At 42.0% G+C, this 16,170-nt stretch overlaps 1 protein-coding gene across 1 annotated transcript in view; it reads right to left on the bottom strand.

Annotated features, from left to right (window-relative positions):
- Window positions 1–4,385: 4,385 nt before the first annotated feature.
- Window positions 4,386–16,170, bottom strand: part of LOC117506417 (dedicator of cytokinesis protein 3-like) — a 544,822-nt gene continuing 533,037 nt past the window's right edge. Inside the window, exons 48-56 of the mRNA XM_034165920.1 lie at window positions 15,755–15,871; window positions 15,378–15,475; window positions 12,185–12,266; window positions 10,442–10,523; window positions 10,219–10,337; window positions 7,706–7,793; window positions 7,505–7,624; window positions 5,872–5,957; window positions 4,386–5,251 (exon numbers count right to left, since the gene is read on the bottom strand). Coding sequence (XP_034021811.1) covers window positions 4,556–5,251; window positions 5,872–5,957; window positions 7,505–7,624; window positions 7,706–7,793; window positions 10,219–10,337; window positions 10,442–10,523; window positions 12,185–12,266; window positions 15,378–15,475; window positions 15,755–15,871 — 1,488 coding nt within the window. The 3' untranslated portion in view covers window positions 4,386–4,555. The remainder of the gene's footprint in view (window positions 5,252–5,871; window positions 5,958–7,504; window positions 7,625–7,705; window positions 7,794–10,218; window positions 10,338–10,441; window positions 10,524–12,184; window positions 12,267–15,377; window positions 15,476–15,754; window positions 15,872–16,170) is intronic.

Raw genomic sequence — 16,170 nt, 5'->3', positions numbered from 1 at the left:
TTATATACAACACTTACTTATTAGCATCATTGTACACAGGAATACTGCTAAAGCAGCTCACAGCAGAATGATTCACTGAGGCAAAATACACAAAATAATATTAAACTCCATCAGCTGCCCTGAAATTATAACAGAGACTTTAAAGAGTCAAGTTCCACTGACTGGACATTGACCGTTTGAAAAGCTAACTAATGTGTGGGGAAACAATTTTTTAATTATATTTTTAAATAACCTTTAAGAATAAGGACACTTAAGCTGTCAATGATTTGAACAGATTAGTTAAACTTGTGTTTTCAGTTAGATATTTTGTACAATCCTGTAGTTATTTTCACAGCTATGGCAAAAATGGACCATTTGTAGACGCTGTTTGTTCTAATACTTGTCGTGATTAAAGTCTGTAGAAGGTCAAAATCCAGTAGCTTATAAATCAACAGTCACAATCATGGGAACAAGATTTGTTCTTTTGTGATGTTATAAAATATTTTCCATGTAAACAGAAACCAGCTTGTCCTTGTGCACTGTGACATTTATACAAAAATTGTTCAGTGCTTTTTATTGTAACGCTCAGACATCACATAAAGATCATGTTCCCGCAATAGAATGGTGATAGTTTGTAGAAACAAGGCTTCAAACTCTGTTCCCAATACTACATGGAATTGAGAACCATGTAATCAAATGCAACTACTCTATATGTTATAGACGGTGATTTTTTTTTTTTTTTTTTGTCTTCTTACCTTTCCTGAGTGTCAGTGGGTTGAGCTCAGCCTGATATATTACAGTGCAGAATTAAAATCAATTTGCTATTCATAAAATGTTGGGAAAGTTTATCCATCACCGCAAATAGGTTGTTATTTGGTTTATTCCCCCCATATCACATCTTTCTAACATAATGATAAAACAATGGCGAGAGTTGTCTGAGGTTACAGTTTTGTGGGATTTATTGTTTTTAGGTGGAAGTATTTATTTAGAATCAGAATCAAATTTATTGCCAAGTAAGTTCTCACATGCAAGGAATTTGATCTGGTGTCATTGGTGCATAAACAACAATAAAAAGAAAAGGAAAAAAATACTTCTGTAAGAAGTCATTGGTGGCATAAACAACATTTGTTCATTGTTATTTGTTCATTGTTAAAATCTCCAAAATGGAAAAACTGTCTGTAACACGACATGGATGCTAACAGTATATACTCAACATACTCCTCCCATCCTCCCAGTTTGAGAGTTTGCATTGTTTATGCAGTGAATAAAACTGGTGTAACTATGCGACCCACTGTCACCGCACTACAAAACCACTGTGCTGGTGTAAAACATTTTTAGACTGAAAAGACAACACCCCTCCAAAACTAAATAAAATTAAAAAATGAACTCAAACTGGGAAGGAATGTATGCAGAATGCAGAAAAACATGGTAAAGGAACACAACGAAAACAACAAAATTTCAGCAAAGAAAGGCAAAATAATTTCAGAAACAATTTCTCCATATAGGCTGCTTCTGAAAGTTCATGAGAGTTTTCAAAGATAAAGCAGGGCAGCTGAAAGAATCAAATAAAATACCTTTTCTTGAGAGTGACTGAAATGAGGCATCATCTCGTTTGAACACAGCAGCAATCACTAACCCTCCAGTGGGTCCTGTGATCTACCTGTGTGGATCACTCAGCCTCCTTTTAAAAGTGCAGATAGAAAACAGTACCCAAATTTAAAAATGTACAGGCCATTACTTTTATAAAAAATGGCAAAAAAGGTGTAGTTATTCTCTATAAATATCATCTAATGCCTTGTACACAATTAATCATTTGCCTTCAATCTCAAGTAGTCACATAAAATCTTTAACCCCTGAAGTCATGAGATGCTTTAAGTTTTGTTTTTTTTTTGCATCATTTTTAACAAGTGCACATTATGTGTCATCAACCAATCAGACGGCCGTTTATCTTGCATATTTCTACACTGTCTTCACAGTCATTAAAAAGTGTAATTTACATATACATGATATTTGTATATACTATATTATGTTTATCTACATACATATTGATATACTTTTGGCTTCTCTCAAACCTTCGTGTGCTGTTGACATCTGAGGTGGAATTGACGGAAACTCAGTTGTTTTTCTCTTCCAGCAGGGGGCGCATTAACTTACAAATGAAGCATTTTCAGCCTCAATACACGATTTTGTACATTTTTCTGCAGCCGGAAAGCCTCGAGGGAGCCCCAACTCATGCACCTCATAAATATTACAGTTCTGCAGTGTGTTTTTTTTAACATTATCTCATCATCATCGCATTTGCGCATCTCACAAAGTAAATTATCCTGAGCCTCATCACAACACGTAATCAACATTACTTTAAACTATTGTTATCTCATAAAAAATATGAAAAGATTTTCATTCTTATTTTGTGTTTTAGTGCTTCTTTTTTAAAGTGCTACTTGTTCTTGTGTCTTCGGTGTCACCTGGATGTAATAGTGATTCACATAATTTTTAAAGAAAAAAATAATTCTTTCTCCACTCACTTCTACATTAGGACTTTTGAATTTGAGGGAAAATTAAATGTGATATCTGTGTGTGCTTCAGTGGAGGTGCAGTAAAATTTAGATACTGAAGGCATCACAACCGCGGATTTAATGGAACAGTCAGTTGAATTTCTTTAAATGGGTAAATGTAATTATGTATTGACACAATAATACAAAAACATTAGGATGACTGTTTTTGTAAAACGTATAATTGCTGTTGATTTATGTTTGAAATCTTGGACACACGTGGTTTGACAGCGGGTAAAAGCCTCCACAACGATTCTGCAAACTCCGACGGTTATGTCTCAGTTGAACTGGGTCAAAATCTTCGTTCAAAAAAATAAATACACTTCTGAGTCTTGAGAAACAACTGTCAATCTGTTGCTTTCATCGGTCAGTTGGGGGTGTGTCACATTGTTTTTCCTTCCAGGACCACGTTCAACTGAATTTCCGGCAGTTTTTCTGCAGGTGCAGAAAATAATAACAATGAAAAATTTATCACAATGACGAGGAACGTTAACAATGTTGTGCGTCAGTTTTGTATCACCACCAAGTGTCAATCGTCAAATGTAATATACGAGGGCTGTCAATAAAGTAACGGTCCTTTTTTATTTTTTTCAAAAACTATATGGATTTCATTCATATGTTTTTACGTCAGATATGCTTGAACCCTCGTGCGCATGCGTGAGTTTTTCCACGCCTGTCGGTGACGTCATTCGCCTGTGAGCACTCCTTGTGGGAGGAGTCGTCCAGCCCCTCGTCGGAATTCCTTTGTCTGAGAAGTTGCTGAGAGACTGGCGCGTTGTTTGATCAAAATTTTTTCTAAACCTGTGAGACACATCGAAGTGGACACGGTTCGAAAAATTAAGCTGGTTTTCAGTGAAAATTTTAACGGCTGATGAGAGATTTTGAGGTGATTCTGTCGCTTTAAGGACTTCCCACGGTGCGAGACGTCGCTCAGCGCTCTCAGGCGCCGTCGTCAGCCTGTTCAAGCTGAAAACCTCCACATTTCAGGCTCTATTGATCCAGGACGTCGTGAGAGAACAGAGAAGTTTCAGAAGAAGTCGGTTTCAGCATTTTATCCGGATATTCCACTGTTAAGGGAGATTTTTTTAATGAAAGACGTGCGGACGGGTCCGCGCGTCGCTCCGCCACAGGAAAAACACCTCTGTTGAAAGCCTTAAGGACAAGTTGGAACATGTCCTGCTGTTAAACAATTTCTCATATACTCACTCCACTGAAAGCCATCAAAACCGCCTGGATTTTACAAATGGTTATCAACACGGAGGTGTTTTTCCTGTGCCGCCGCACCGCGTCGGCTGCGTCCCGACGCGCGGACCCATCCGCACGTCTTTCATTAAAAAAATCTCCTTTAACAGTGGAATATCCGGATAAAATGCTGAAACCGACTTCTTCTGAAACTTCTCTGTTCTCTCACGACGTCCTGGATCAATAGAGCCTGAAATGTGGAGGTTTTCAGCTTGAACAGGCTGACGACGGCGGCTGAGAGCGCTGAGCGACGTCTCGCACCGTGGGAAGTCCTTAAAGCGACAGAATCACCTCAAAATCTCTCATCAGCCGTTAAAATTTTCACTGAAAACCAGCTTAATTTTTCGAACCGTGTCCACTTCGATGTGTCTCACAGGTTTAGAAAAAATTTTGATCAAACAACGCGCCAGTCTCTCAGCAACTTCTCAGACAAAGGAATTCCGACGAGGGGCTGGACGACTCCTCCCACAAGGAGTGCTCACAGGCGAATGACGTCACCGACAGGCATGGAAAAACTCACACATGCGCACGAGGGTTCAAGCATGTCTGACGTAAAAACATATGAATGAAATCCATATAGTTTTTGAAAAAAATAAAAAGGACCGTTGCTTTATTGACAGACCCCGTACCTATGACAGATGAGGTCATGTGACCACTGAACTCTGCCACAGAATGGGAGGGTCACGCTCAGTCAGAACCGTACTGGTTTTTACCTTGAGTCAGTTTGGTTAATGAGCCACGACAACCGGGGGAAATCTGCCCGTCTTTCTTCACTTAATGCCTTACTGCTCAGCTACACCGTGTTCCCATGCCACTTTAGCTTGCTCCTCCTTAGTTGCTGCAATTATTGGTTGGGAGATCTTGCGAGGCATGGGTCGAGGTGCAGGAGGTGCAGAAGGTGAAGGCTGGACATTCAGTGAGTCCTCCTCTGGGATACACCCCTCTCTGAGATAGGGTTTGGGGGGAAGAGCTGGTGGTGGCTCATGGAGGTGGTAAAGCGGCGGATAGTGGGGGATGTAGTGTGGGTAAAAGTGGTGGTGGTAGTGGTGCAGGTGGGGTTGCAGCATCCCCTTATGCTGATGTAGTTGTGACTGACCTCCACTGGAGGCTGAACCTGGAGGAGGAAGCTGGATTTGACCTCCTATTTGGGCCGGGGTGACGCCTCCTGGAGCGGAGTGGCTCCGGCAAGGTGGAGGTTTGCCTCCACCCAGAACATCAGGCTCAGAGATACTGTACCGAACTGGCTGGTAAGGAGAGTCCAGGTCTTCTTGGTCAGTGTTCCAGGCCTGACTGCTGGGGCCAGACTCCAGAGTGTCTGTGCGGCTGGCAGTGGGATCAGAGGAGGAGGCGGGACCGCCAAAATTACTCTCACTGAGGGAGGATACTCCCGAGCTGGCACTGCCCGACAGGGTGGAGTTGCTGCCATCCAGGAAGGACTGTGGACTGGTGGGCGAGGCAGGTATAGGGTGCAGGGGGGACTGATGAGAGAGAGAGGGCGGGATTTGGCGGGACAGAGACAAAGGGAGATTAAAGGAGCAGTGTAAGACATGCGAGATGTAAAGAGGAAAGGTGTTAAACAATGAGGACTTCAAAGGCCTCAAGAATCAGGTGAGTTTTACGTCTTGCCAAGTCAGTAGGGGTCACAAAAGAGTCGTGATTCCCTGGTGACAGGGACACTGTAGTTATTGCAACACAAGATAAAAACTAAAGTCATCAATATAGCCGGAATAAAATGCAGCAAGAGAAGTTGGAAGTCACAGTTCTGCAAACATCTGACAAATTCCTAAATATTCAGAAGTCTGTAATATTCTCAAACTAATTTCAAATTCATTTGCACTCAAAACACCCAGCAATTCTGAGATTCTTCCACTGGGTAGTGTCCTTTGTCCTTATATTGTAAATTTGCGTTATTCTTGTCCTGCTGTAGATTTTTGCAGTTTGTTTAAGCTCCTTTCTTGCATTTTTTTTTTGTTTGTTTGTTTAAATCTAAAGTCATCATGCAGAGACAAAAAAGACAGTGAAGTGAGTACGGTTCTTCTAAGAGTGTAGACCAACAAATGTCTGGCCCTACAGGAATGGAGGAGGAGCAGGAGGGTACCTTTCTTAAGGAGCGTGCAGGGAGAGCTGGAGGGAGCTCGCTGACCTGGTGGTGGAAAGCGTCAAAGTGCATCGACATGTGCTGTCCTACAGGGGGAGACACAGCAGGTCCGACTCAAAGAGAGGCACACAGAAGAAGAGGACAACGAGGTGAGGAGCGAAGGAGCAGGAGGATGGAGAGGCAGAAGGAGAAACACGGAATCGTGAAGAAGTGAGAGGAGATCAACAAGAAACAAAGGATGAGAAAAAGGAAGTAGAGGAACTGGTGGGAGGGGGAGGTGCATCAGATCCTCTGACCATTTTAGGTGTAAAGGAGCATAAACATCAATGCGATGACCTTTGAACCTGTATCTGTGAGCACTATTGTCAGGATCACACCAAAACTAATCAAGTGATTTTCATTAATCTGAATATGATTCATGTAACATCAAACAGATGTGTGTAGGTGGGAGCGTTGCTGCAGTTACTGTAGCTAAGCAACAGGCCAGTCATACAGGTGGACGTACCCACATAGTATCCACATATGAGGGTTGTGTGTGGTTGTGCTTGGGACGCAATCCGTGATTGTGTGTGTGACGCTGCTGCATACATACAGTTGTGTTCAAAACAATAACTGTGTTTAAAAAGTGAGTCAAGCTCAAAATCCTTATAATAGCTTTTATTTCCATACACACACATGCATTTGGAATACTGCACATTCTATTCCAGAACATGAATATTAAAAAGTAAAGAAAAAGGATTTTTCTTCACAATTTTTTTCTTTACAAATGTTTTCCCCGTCTTTCTGGTTCTGATGCAATTTTAAAGCATTTGAGATCAATTTACCCGAGCAGTTTATCATTTTCTGCACTTGTTTATATGCTTTCACCTCTCCAATCAGCTTTATAATTTCTGAACAACGGCCCATTTTACTTGGATATTTAGACAACAACCAGCAACAATCAGCAGTTACAACATTTGCTGCCTTCATCCTTAAATAAGAGCCACCTGTGGGACACCTGTTTTTATAATAATAATAACAACAACAACAACAACAACAACAACCACCTTTATTTAACCAAGTAGAAATTCCAGAAGACGAAATAAACAGAAAAAGAAGAAAGAAAAATGCAGACACTATTCATTTGTCTTCCCTTTCTGTAACATAATAACAAATTTGGTAAATTTTTCTTCGTTTTGTTTTGGAATAGAATGTGCAGTGTTCCCAATGCATTTCCATGTATAGAAATAAAAGCTATTATAAGGATTTTGAGCTTTACTCACTTTTTCAAACACACTGCTATTATTTTGAACACAAATATACATACATTTATATCATAATAGCAAGACTAATGTTTTTTTTTTGGGGGGGGGGGGGGGGGGGGCTGATCTGACATTATATCAAAATTCACCTCAGAATAAAAACCAACACATACGTTGACATCCCATACATTCAAAAAGAAGCCACATTTCCCCAGACATGAGTGAATGTGTGAAGTACTGCAGCACACTCAGAGGACCCGAGTAAACCATAAAGTAGATTTTATCCAAATGCATACAAACTAATCCAAGTCAGCATGTACGCAAATGAGAAAACCACACACACAAACAGAGATCCCCCCGCCACACACACACACACAGTGGAGGTGTCATACCATGAGGCAGGTTGCGTGGGGGAACAGGTGGCGCCATGACACTGCCGACGTGAGCCGAGAGGAAGGGGAGTCCGTCTCTGATGCCGCTGTCCAGACTCCAACTGCTGGGAGTGGTGAGGACTGAGGGAGGACACAAACACACATTGTTCTACACACAGTTGTGGACGCAGACGGGTCACAACTGTACGTGTGCTCACACACCTTTCTCAGCCACAGACAGGTTGGGGTCACTGCAGGGCTTACATGGACCAGTCACCTGATGGAACAGTGCTCGCTGAAAATTGGCAGGCTGCATGATGAAAATTTGAAGAACAAATGTCATCAACACAAACGGGCTCTGATGGAGAACAACAGTCACCAAACGTGGCTTTGACACATTTATCTACACTGATCCGGACTGTTCTAGGCTCACGCATTTTTGAGGAATCCACCAATCGTGAAGCCACAAATGGAGCTGCTCTTCAAATGATTAAGAATAAATAAACTGTTCAGTGCATCTGGGAAAACTATGAAAACTGAGGAAAAGTTGTTTGATTTTAAGCTGATGCAGCTCAGGATCATGATTAATAATAGTTTTGTCTCATATAATTTCACGTTATTTTGACATTGGTTAAACGGCGCCTCCACCTACTCATTTTGGTTTATAACACTGTTATATAGTTTATTCTGACATGACTGCTCCAAAACGTATTGTATTGTATTTAATCCCAAAACAATTTGGGATTAAATACAAGAACATCCTGCAGACTGTTAAGTGCCCTGACTAATATGCACAAGAGTACACTGTACCCAGAAGGTGTCTGCTCACACAGTCTGTACTGTTGTAGCAGTCAAAAAGAAAGCCCACAAACAAGGCACCGGTGGTGGGTCACCAAAAGCTGACCTCACCCCAGCAGAGGACATGGCCTTGGCACAAAACATAGGCAGGTCCACAGACCTGCCTATGACAAAGGCACCTGACATGAATTCATAAGCACCTGGACGACAGTTAAACGATGTCTCCGAAAGTCAACGTAAGTCCAGATTTCTTGTTTCGTTTTGGCTTCGGTGTCCTTCGTTAGTGCCGTGTGACTGGGGTTTAAATAGCTCCTGAAACTTAGCCTGGTCTGGAGAAGGCTAAGCTCCACAGAATAAATCTCCATGGTGACTGATGTCATAACATATCCCACTTCCCACTATCCCGCTTTTGTGCAACCGGATCATGGATCATTATCCATGGTTGATTGATTGATGAACTCATCCTGTCTGCTGTTAATCAGTGAAATCACCTGGTGGAGTTGGTGGTTACAAACAAACCTGCACCCTCTTTGCCCTTTCTGCAGTCAGGCTGACACCTATACACTGCAATGGTGAGTTTGTCCTGTTGTCTGTTAATACGAGGGCTGTCCGTAAAGTATAGGTCCTTTTTATTTTTTTCAAAAACTATATGGATTTCATTCATATGTTTTTACGTCAGACATGCTTGAACCCTCGTGCGCATGCGTGAGTTTTTCCACGCCTGTCAGTGACGTCATTCGCCTGTGAGCACTCCTTGTGGGAGGAGTCGTCCAGCCCCTCGTCGGAATTCCTTTGTCTGAGAAGTTGCTGAGAGACTGGCGCTTTGTTTGATCAAAATTTTTTCTAAACCTGTGAGACACATCGAAGTGGACACGGTTCGAAAAATTAAGCTGGTTTTCAGTGAAAATTTTAACAGCTGATGAGAGATTTTGAGGTGATTCTGTCGCTTTAAGGACTTTTCACGGTGCGAGACGTCGCGCAGCGCTCTCAGGCAGCGTCATCAGCCTGTTTCAAGCTTAAAACCTCCACATTTCAGGCTCTATTGATCCAGGACGTCGTGAGAGAACAGAGACGTTTCAGAAGAAGTCGGTTTCAGCATTTTATCCAGATATTCCACTGTTAAAGGAGATTTTTTTAATGAAAGACGTGCGGACGGGTCCGCGCGTCGGGACGCAGCCGACGCGGCGCAGCGGCACAGGAAAAACACCTCTGTGTTGATAACCATTTCTTAAAATCCAGTTGGCTTTTGATGGCTTTCAGTGGAGTGAGTATATGAGAAATTGTTTATCAGCTGGAGATGTTCCAACTTGTCCTTAAGGCTTCCAGCAGAGGTGTTTTTCCTGTGACGGAGCGTCGCGGCGGCTGCGAGCCGATGCTGCAATCCGCCCGCACGTCTTTCATTAAAAAAAATCTCCTTTAACAGTGGAATATCCGGATAAAATGCTGAAACCGACTTCTTCTGAAGCGACAGAATCACCTCAAAATCTCTCATCAGCTGTTAAAATTTTCACTGAAAACCAGCTTAATTTTTCGAACCATGTCCACTTCGATGTGTCTCACAGGTTTAGAAAAAATTTTGATCAAACAAAGCGCCAGTCTCTCAGCAACTTCTCAGACAAAGGAATTCCGACGAGGGGCTGGACGACTCCTCCCACAAGGAGTGCTCACAGGCGAATGACGTCACCAACAGGCGTGGAAAAACTCACGCATGCGCACGAGGGTTCAAGCATGTCTGACGTAAAAACATATGAATGAAATCCATATAGTTTTTGAAAAAAATAAAAAGGACCTATACTTTACGGACAGACCTCGTATTTGTTTTCTGAGACACGGACATTATGGAAACCGTGCCGCCTGTAGTGTAAAATTAATAACAGAATGAAAACATTGAAGCATCATCAGTGTCTCTTTGATGTCACTGACTCCGCCCTCCACACCTGTCCGTTCTCGGTGGCATTGGTGTACATGGCGCTGCTTGGCCTCTCTCGGTGTGGTGGCAGCAGCAGCAGCATTTCTGTGTTGTGTCTGTATTTGTCTGGCAGAGATGGTGAACCAACTGCAAAGAGAAGAAATTCAACTTACAAGTACATGCATGAAAATTATATTTTTTGTTGTTGTTGTTAAGATTCTCTGCCTGGTAGCCTTTTGGAGCCTACTTACCCCTAAGGGTGGAGGGGGTGGAGTTTATCATCTGAGATGGTGCAGAGTGGGTGGAGCTAATACTGGAAGAGGAGGGGCTTGCCTGGGGAAAATGTTGGTATTTGTTAGTCAGTAAACCCAAGTTACATTTATGTGACAGTACTGCAGCAGCAATCTTTAAGTTCAGCTCCAACTTTAAAAAGTTGGAAAAATATCTTGTATATACTTTTATAGTTATTGATGTAGTTTTTACATGTAAAAGATATATTCGCCACCTTAGCTTGTAGTAAGTAAGAATCCCACATGTACCAATGCATCAGATTTTTTTAAACATTGGTCCAAAGGGATTTTCTTTTTCTTTTCTTTTTTTTTTTTGCTATTTATAGAATTCAGTATTCAGATACACCTTAACCCTCTGGAGTCCAGGGTATAATTTGCCATTTTTGACTACTTTTTGTTTTACGTTCATAAATCACCTTACAAAGCCGTTTACTTTGCCTTGTTTGGTGTGAATTTTTTCAGCACAACCTCACCTATGTGACTTTATAGTTTTTCTTTCATTCTGACATACTGTATTAACACAATATAAATTATACATTTCAAAAACATATATACAAATGTAGCAAACAACAAAGGTATATACATCTATTTACATTCAAATGCAGGAAATGCTTCAGGTGTTTTGTACAGCTATTTACAAAATGATAAGATGCCACACAAATTACTTGTGCCACTCAGAAAAACAATTCCTGTCAAAAACAAGACGTCTCTGACTTGTTTTGGTCATGTCACAGGCCTGACACTTTCCTCCTCTTGTGATTCCTCCTGTTGTCCACCTGGAGGCAGCGTTGGCACCTCAGTTGGCCTTTGCTAGTTTTTTTTCCTCTTTTTCTCAACAATACCATGTGGGGTCAGTCATTTTGATTGGTTTACGTCATGCATTTTCCCACCAATGATAAAGTGGAAGCTGTTTTCCCCCTCCCCCGACCCAAGACAACAACATTCATGTGCGTGCTGGACACAGCGCCTCCACAAACAAATATGAGCATTGGCGATCATTTTTATTTGGTTTAGGATGTGCATTTCCCATCAAATGATAAAGGGAAGGTCATGTTTTTCCCTTGTAATCAAGCAAAAGCCTGGTGAAAATTATTAATCATTATTCAACTTTGACTGGGTCTACCAATAAAATTTAAAAACTGGAATATAGGTTGAAGTTTGCAATTTCAACACACATTCAAACTGAAACTCAGAGTGTGGGGGATTTGATGGTACAACCACTTAATTCGGTCATGTGATTTTGACGCGTCTCTGCATCAAACGACTCCAGAGCATTAAATAAATAAATAATTCACAACACACGTACACTCTGTTTGTACAAACACAACTGACTCAACAACAATTCAACAAAATTAATCTAAGCACTAATGAAAATACAGCTAGGATAAACACCCTTGCTCAAGAGCACCTTAGTAAGCGTGAGACAATTGCTGTTGTTTCACCTTCACTAATTACATTTTTCCCAGATTAAAAGAATCTGTTGAGCTTTAATATATACAATCCAGACCGTGGGTTTTGTGAACTGTTACACACATACCTCCACAGAGGTGAATCTGTGCAATAAATTAAAATTTACCAATACTGATTAAATTATCACAATCAAATGGATCTGGTGATTCAGAAACACTGAGTAGGTGGCTAACATAATAATACTGTCCAGGTGCGCTTGTTTCTGGGACCCTGACAGCCCTGAGCGACACTGACCTGCATGCGGTAGAAGTCCTCGGGATGCTCCACCACAACACCATCAGCCAGCATCAGCAGATTACCGACGTTTGCCATCTCACTGGAGTTGTGAGAGGAGAGAGAGGTGGAGGAGGAGGAGTTTTTTACTGGAGTCAAAACAGCTACAGAACTAGGAGGAGGAAAAGATGTGTGGATGGCGGACAGGATAAGAGGAGAAGGAATCAAGGAGAAAGAAAAAGATGGATGGAAAGAATGAGGAGAGGACTGGGAGGGAGAATAAAGCAGAATGAAGACAGAAAAAAGATGAAAAATGGAGACGTGCAGAGGACAGCAGGAGATGAAAATGAAGTGAAACATGGATCAGGTGGGAATGAGGATGAGGAGGTTCAGTGGGAAGAAAGAAGATGCAGGATGGTGTGATGGGAAAAAGGAAGAGAATGGCAGAATTTCAGTGCGATGTAGAGAATGTAACCAACACCAGAAGCACACGTGTGAAAGGAAGTAATCAAAAAAAAGTTTTTGTTGGAACGATCAGCAGATATTGTGATGACGAAGGTGTTGATGAGATGAATGTGATGCCATGAGGATGTCACTCAATAAAAACAAAACCTTCAGATCTCACTATTATGACAGAATTAGAGAAACAAACAGCTAAGATTTAGAAAATACGAGGTCTATTAGAAAAGTATCCAACCTTATTTTTTTCAAAAACCATATGGATTTGAATCACGTGTGATTGCGTCAGACAAGCTTGAACCCTCGTGCGCATGCGTGAGTTTTTCCAAGCCTGTCGGTTGCGTCATTCGCCTGTGAGCAGGCTTTGAGTGAGGAGTGGTCCAGCCCCCTCGGCGGATTTTCATTGTCAGGAAATGGCGGAATGATTTGGGCTTTTTTGCCATCAGAATTTTTTCAGAAACTGTTAGAGACTGGCAGCTGGAAACCATTCGAAAAATTTATCTGGCTTTCGGTGAAAATTTTACGGGCTTCACAGAGAATAAGGACTGTTACTACAGCTTTAAGGACGGCTTTAAGGACGCTCAGCGCGCCGCGCTCCGTGCCACCATCGAGAGCCACAAACCACCAGATCATTTCTAAACGGATGGCTCTGTGGAGCCGGACCGTCGTGTGCACTTTCTCTGGTTATCACAAGAGCTGGACATCAACCATTTTCCGGCAGATTTCACTTTTAACAAGAGATTTTGTCATGGAAAGCTGAGCGGAGGCTTCGCGCGTCACGACCGATTTGCTGATGGAGCGAGACAAAGGAACACCTCCGTTTTGGTCTCACAGGACGGCTTTGAGATGGCGTTCAGACAGCTGTCGGTGGTTTTTCCATCAAGTGATTATCCGAGAAATTGTGGATGTGCCTGGACATGCCAGAACATGTCCCGTGAGGCTTCATCACAACGTTGCTTTGCGCCATGCGGCACCGCCGCGACGTGCGGAATTCCTCCGCACGTCTGTCTCAATGTGCCGAAAAAGTGCTGATGTCCACGTCTTTTCACAATTCCTGTGCTAGTCAGACGATGTCCCGGATAAAACACAGCGTCCAGTTTGGAAATGAACGGCCCATTCCACTGTTACAGGAGTTTTTGTCATGGAAAGAGGAGCAGAGGCTTCGTGCATCACGGCGGTGCGGCATGGCGCACAGCAACAGCAACAGCACGGAGCGCGGCGCGCTGAGCGTCCTTAAAGCCGTCCTTAAAGCTGTAGTAACAGTCCTTATTCTCTGTGAAGCCCGTAAAATTTTCACCGAAAGCCAGATAAATTTTTCGAATGGTTTCCAGCTGCCAGTCTCTAACAGTTTCTGAAAAAATTCTGATGGAAAAAAAGCCCAAATCATTCCGCCATTTCCTGACAATGAAAATCCGCCGAGGGGGCTGGACCACTCCTCACTCAAAGCCTGCTCACAGGCGAATGACGCAACCGACAGGCGTGGAAAAACTCACACATGCGCACGAGGGTTCAAGCTTGTCTGACGCAATCACATGTGATTCAAATCCATATGGTTTTTGAAAAAAAAAATAAGGTTGGATAGTTTTCTAATAGACCTCGTAAAATGACATTACGTTAAAAACAAAACACTGCAGATATCTTTGCAAGAAGAGAGTTTGAATCTTACTTTTTTATTATTGTTGCCTTGTCATAAAGTGGGAGGGGACTATTTTAATGACTGTTTGTCTGTCTGTCAACTGCAATATCAAGGCAAAGACCAATTTCAATCAAACTTGCTGCACAAACTCAGTACACTGTCCTATGGTAACACAGTTTATACCAACGTTATAGGTTTACAGTCAAGGTCAAATCAGAGGTCACTGTCTAAAACACATTAATGGCCATATCTCAGGACTGAGATGAGATATAAATATGTGGGGTTTTTTGCACATACATCTGCTCTTCTGGGGCAAACAATTGTGTCAGACGTCTAACCTCAGAAGCAGGAATAAAAGACATCATGGAGCTGAAATAATAAAAAAATGAAAACGGAAGAAAGGCTTGAGGAGTTCATAAACTCCTAAAAAGTATGTTTTCCCCACAGTTACGTCATCATACAGCTCTCCAGTGACGGATCAGTGAAATCCAACAAGACGGAAGACACGATTAATCTCCGATCTGCTTCAGATGGACATGTGCAGACAAATATGTAAATGATACTCATGTTTATTGACACAAGTCCCGTATAGTTCTTTAGTTTTGCAGACGCTACATAAAGCAAGTCAAGATATTTTTTTAGATTACTAAGTTTAATTACAATTTCATAAAGAAATGTCATCTCATGTATTTGGGGTGGAGGTGGGGTTTGAAGTGCACAGTGCAGAGGTGAGCGGTGAGACTCCAAAAGGACGTGAGCATGAACATGAACAGAGAGTTGGAGTTATAACACGCGACACTTCAGATTTGAACAGAATTTCCAGTTTCTCATTTGAGATATATATCTGATCCAACAAAACACTGACACAGAAATCCTAAGTGAGGAAATCTCTTTGGAAAACACAGGACCAAATGCAGTCAAATGCCTATCGCAACCACTTTGCGATAGGCATTTTAAAATTCATGTAAATACCGGGTCAGTTATCCAGAAATATCACCAGTTTCCCCAGTATTCACTGTGCACACGTGGACCAATAAGATAAGAGAATTTAAAACCCATAGTCTATTTTGGACATTTATTGGTTAAATGTGTTGTTTGTGTTTTCAAAGAGTTTCTGACCTGTGCCGTTGCAGCAGTTTGAAGCTGTCTGTGCTCATGTGAGAGGACAGAAACCCTCTGGTTAACCCCGATCCTGGTTTGTCCAATCCTGGCAGACCCTGCAGGGCCACATAGAAACACTGCTCTGAATATTCACACTGCTCACACACGCACACACAAACACACTTGGAACCCTTCAGACTGTTCTCAGTATTGACAATTATTGCAGCTCAGCGCACATTAACGTTAAGATGATTCACTTTTCCAGCATGTTGACAAGTAGGTCAGCGTTACAAAATTAGCCAAACAACAACTGTGCGTTTTACACGTTTTTGTCTTCTGAGCACTGCAGCATCAAACACTGAACCTAAGTGTGAAATACTATTTTTGGCTCTCACGTGGCACAGGCTGCTCCTCATCATCTGGAACTGGTCGATCAGCTTCTTGTGCAGTGGGCGCATCTCTGGGTGGACCAGCTTCTCGTGCACCGCAAGACCAACACCCAGGATGTGCACCTGTGATCAGGAACAAAAAAATTATTGTAAACTGAGAAGAACTTATTATTATTCTTTATATGTTGGTGGAAGAACACTTTGGGCTTTATGTTGATGCGTTCAGTTTAAAGTGTGTAGCACATCTGAGGCATGTCCGATTAGACTATTTACATCATATATAATCTGAGTGCAGAGTGCGCTTTTAATTAATGTCCAGGGCTGTGAAATGAAAATTGTGAAATCCAAGGAAAATTTGCAGGTGGTCAAGCTGGGGTTTAGGGCCTGCGGGGCCCCAGAAACCAATTTAATTTTGTATCTAA

The sequence above is a fragment of the Thalassophryne amazonica genome, chromosome 3 (assembly GCF_902500255.1).
Source record: "Thalassophryne amazonica chromosome 3, fThaAma1.1, whole genome shotgun sequence".
NCBI classification, from domain to species: Eukaryota; Metazoa; Chordata; class Actinopteri; order Batrachoidiformes; family Batrachoididae; genus Thalassophryne; species Thalassophryne amazonica.
This window is presented reverse-complemented; position numbering and strand designations above follow the sequence as displayed.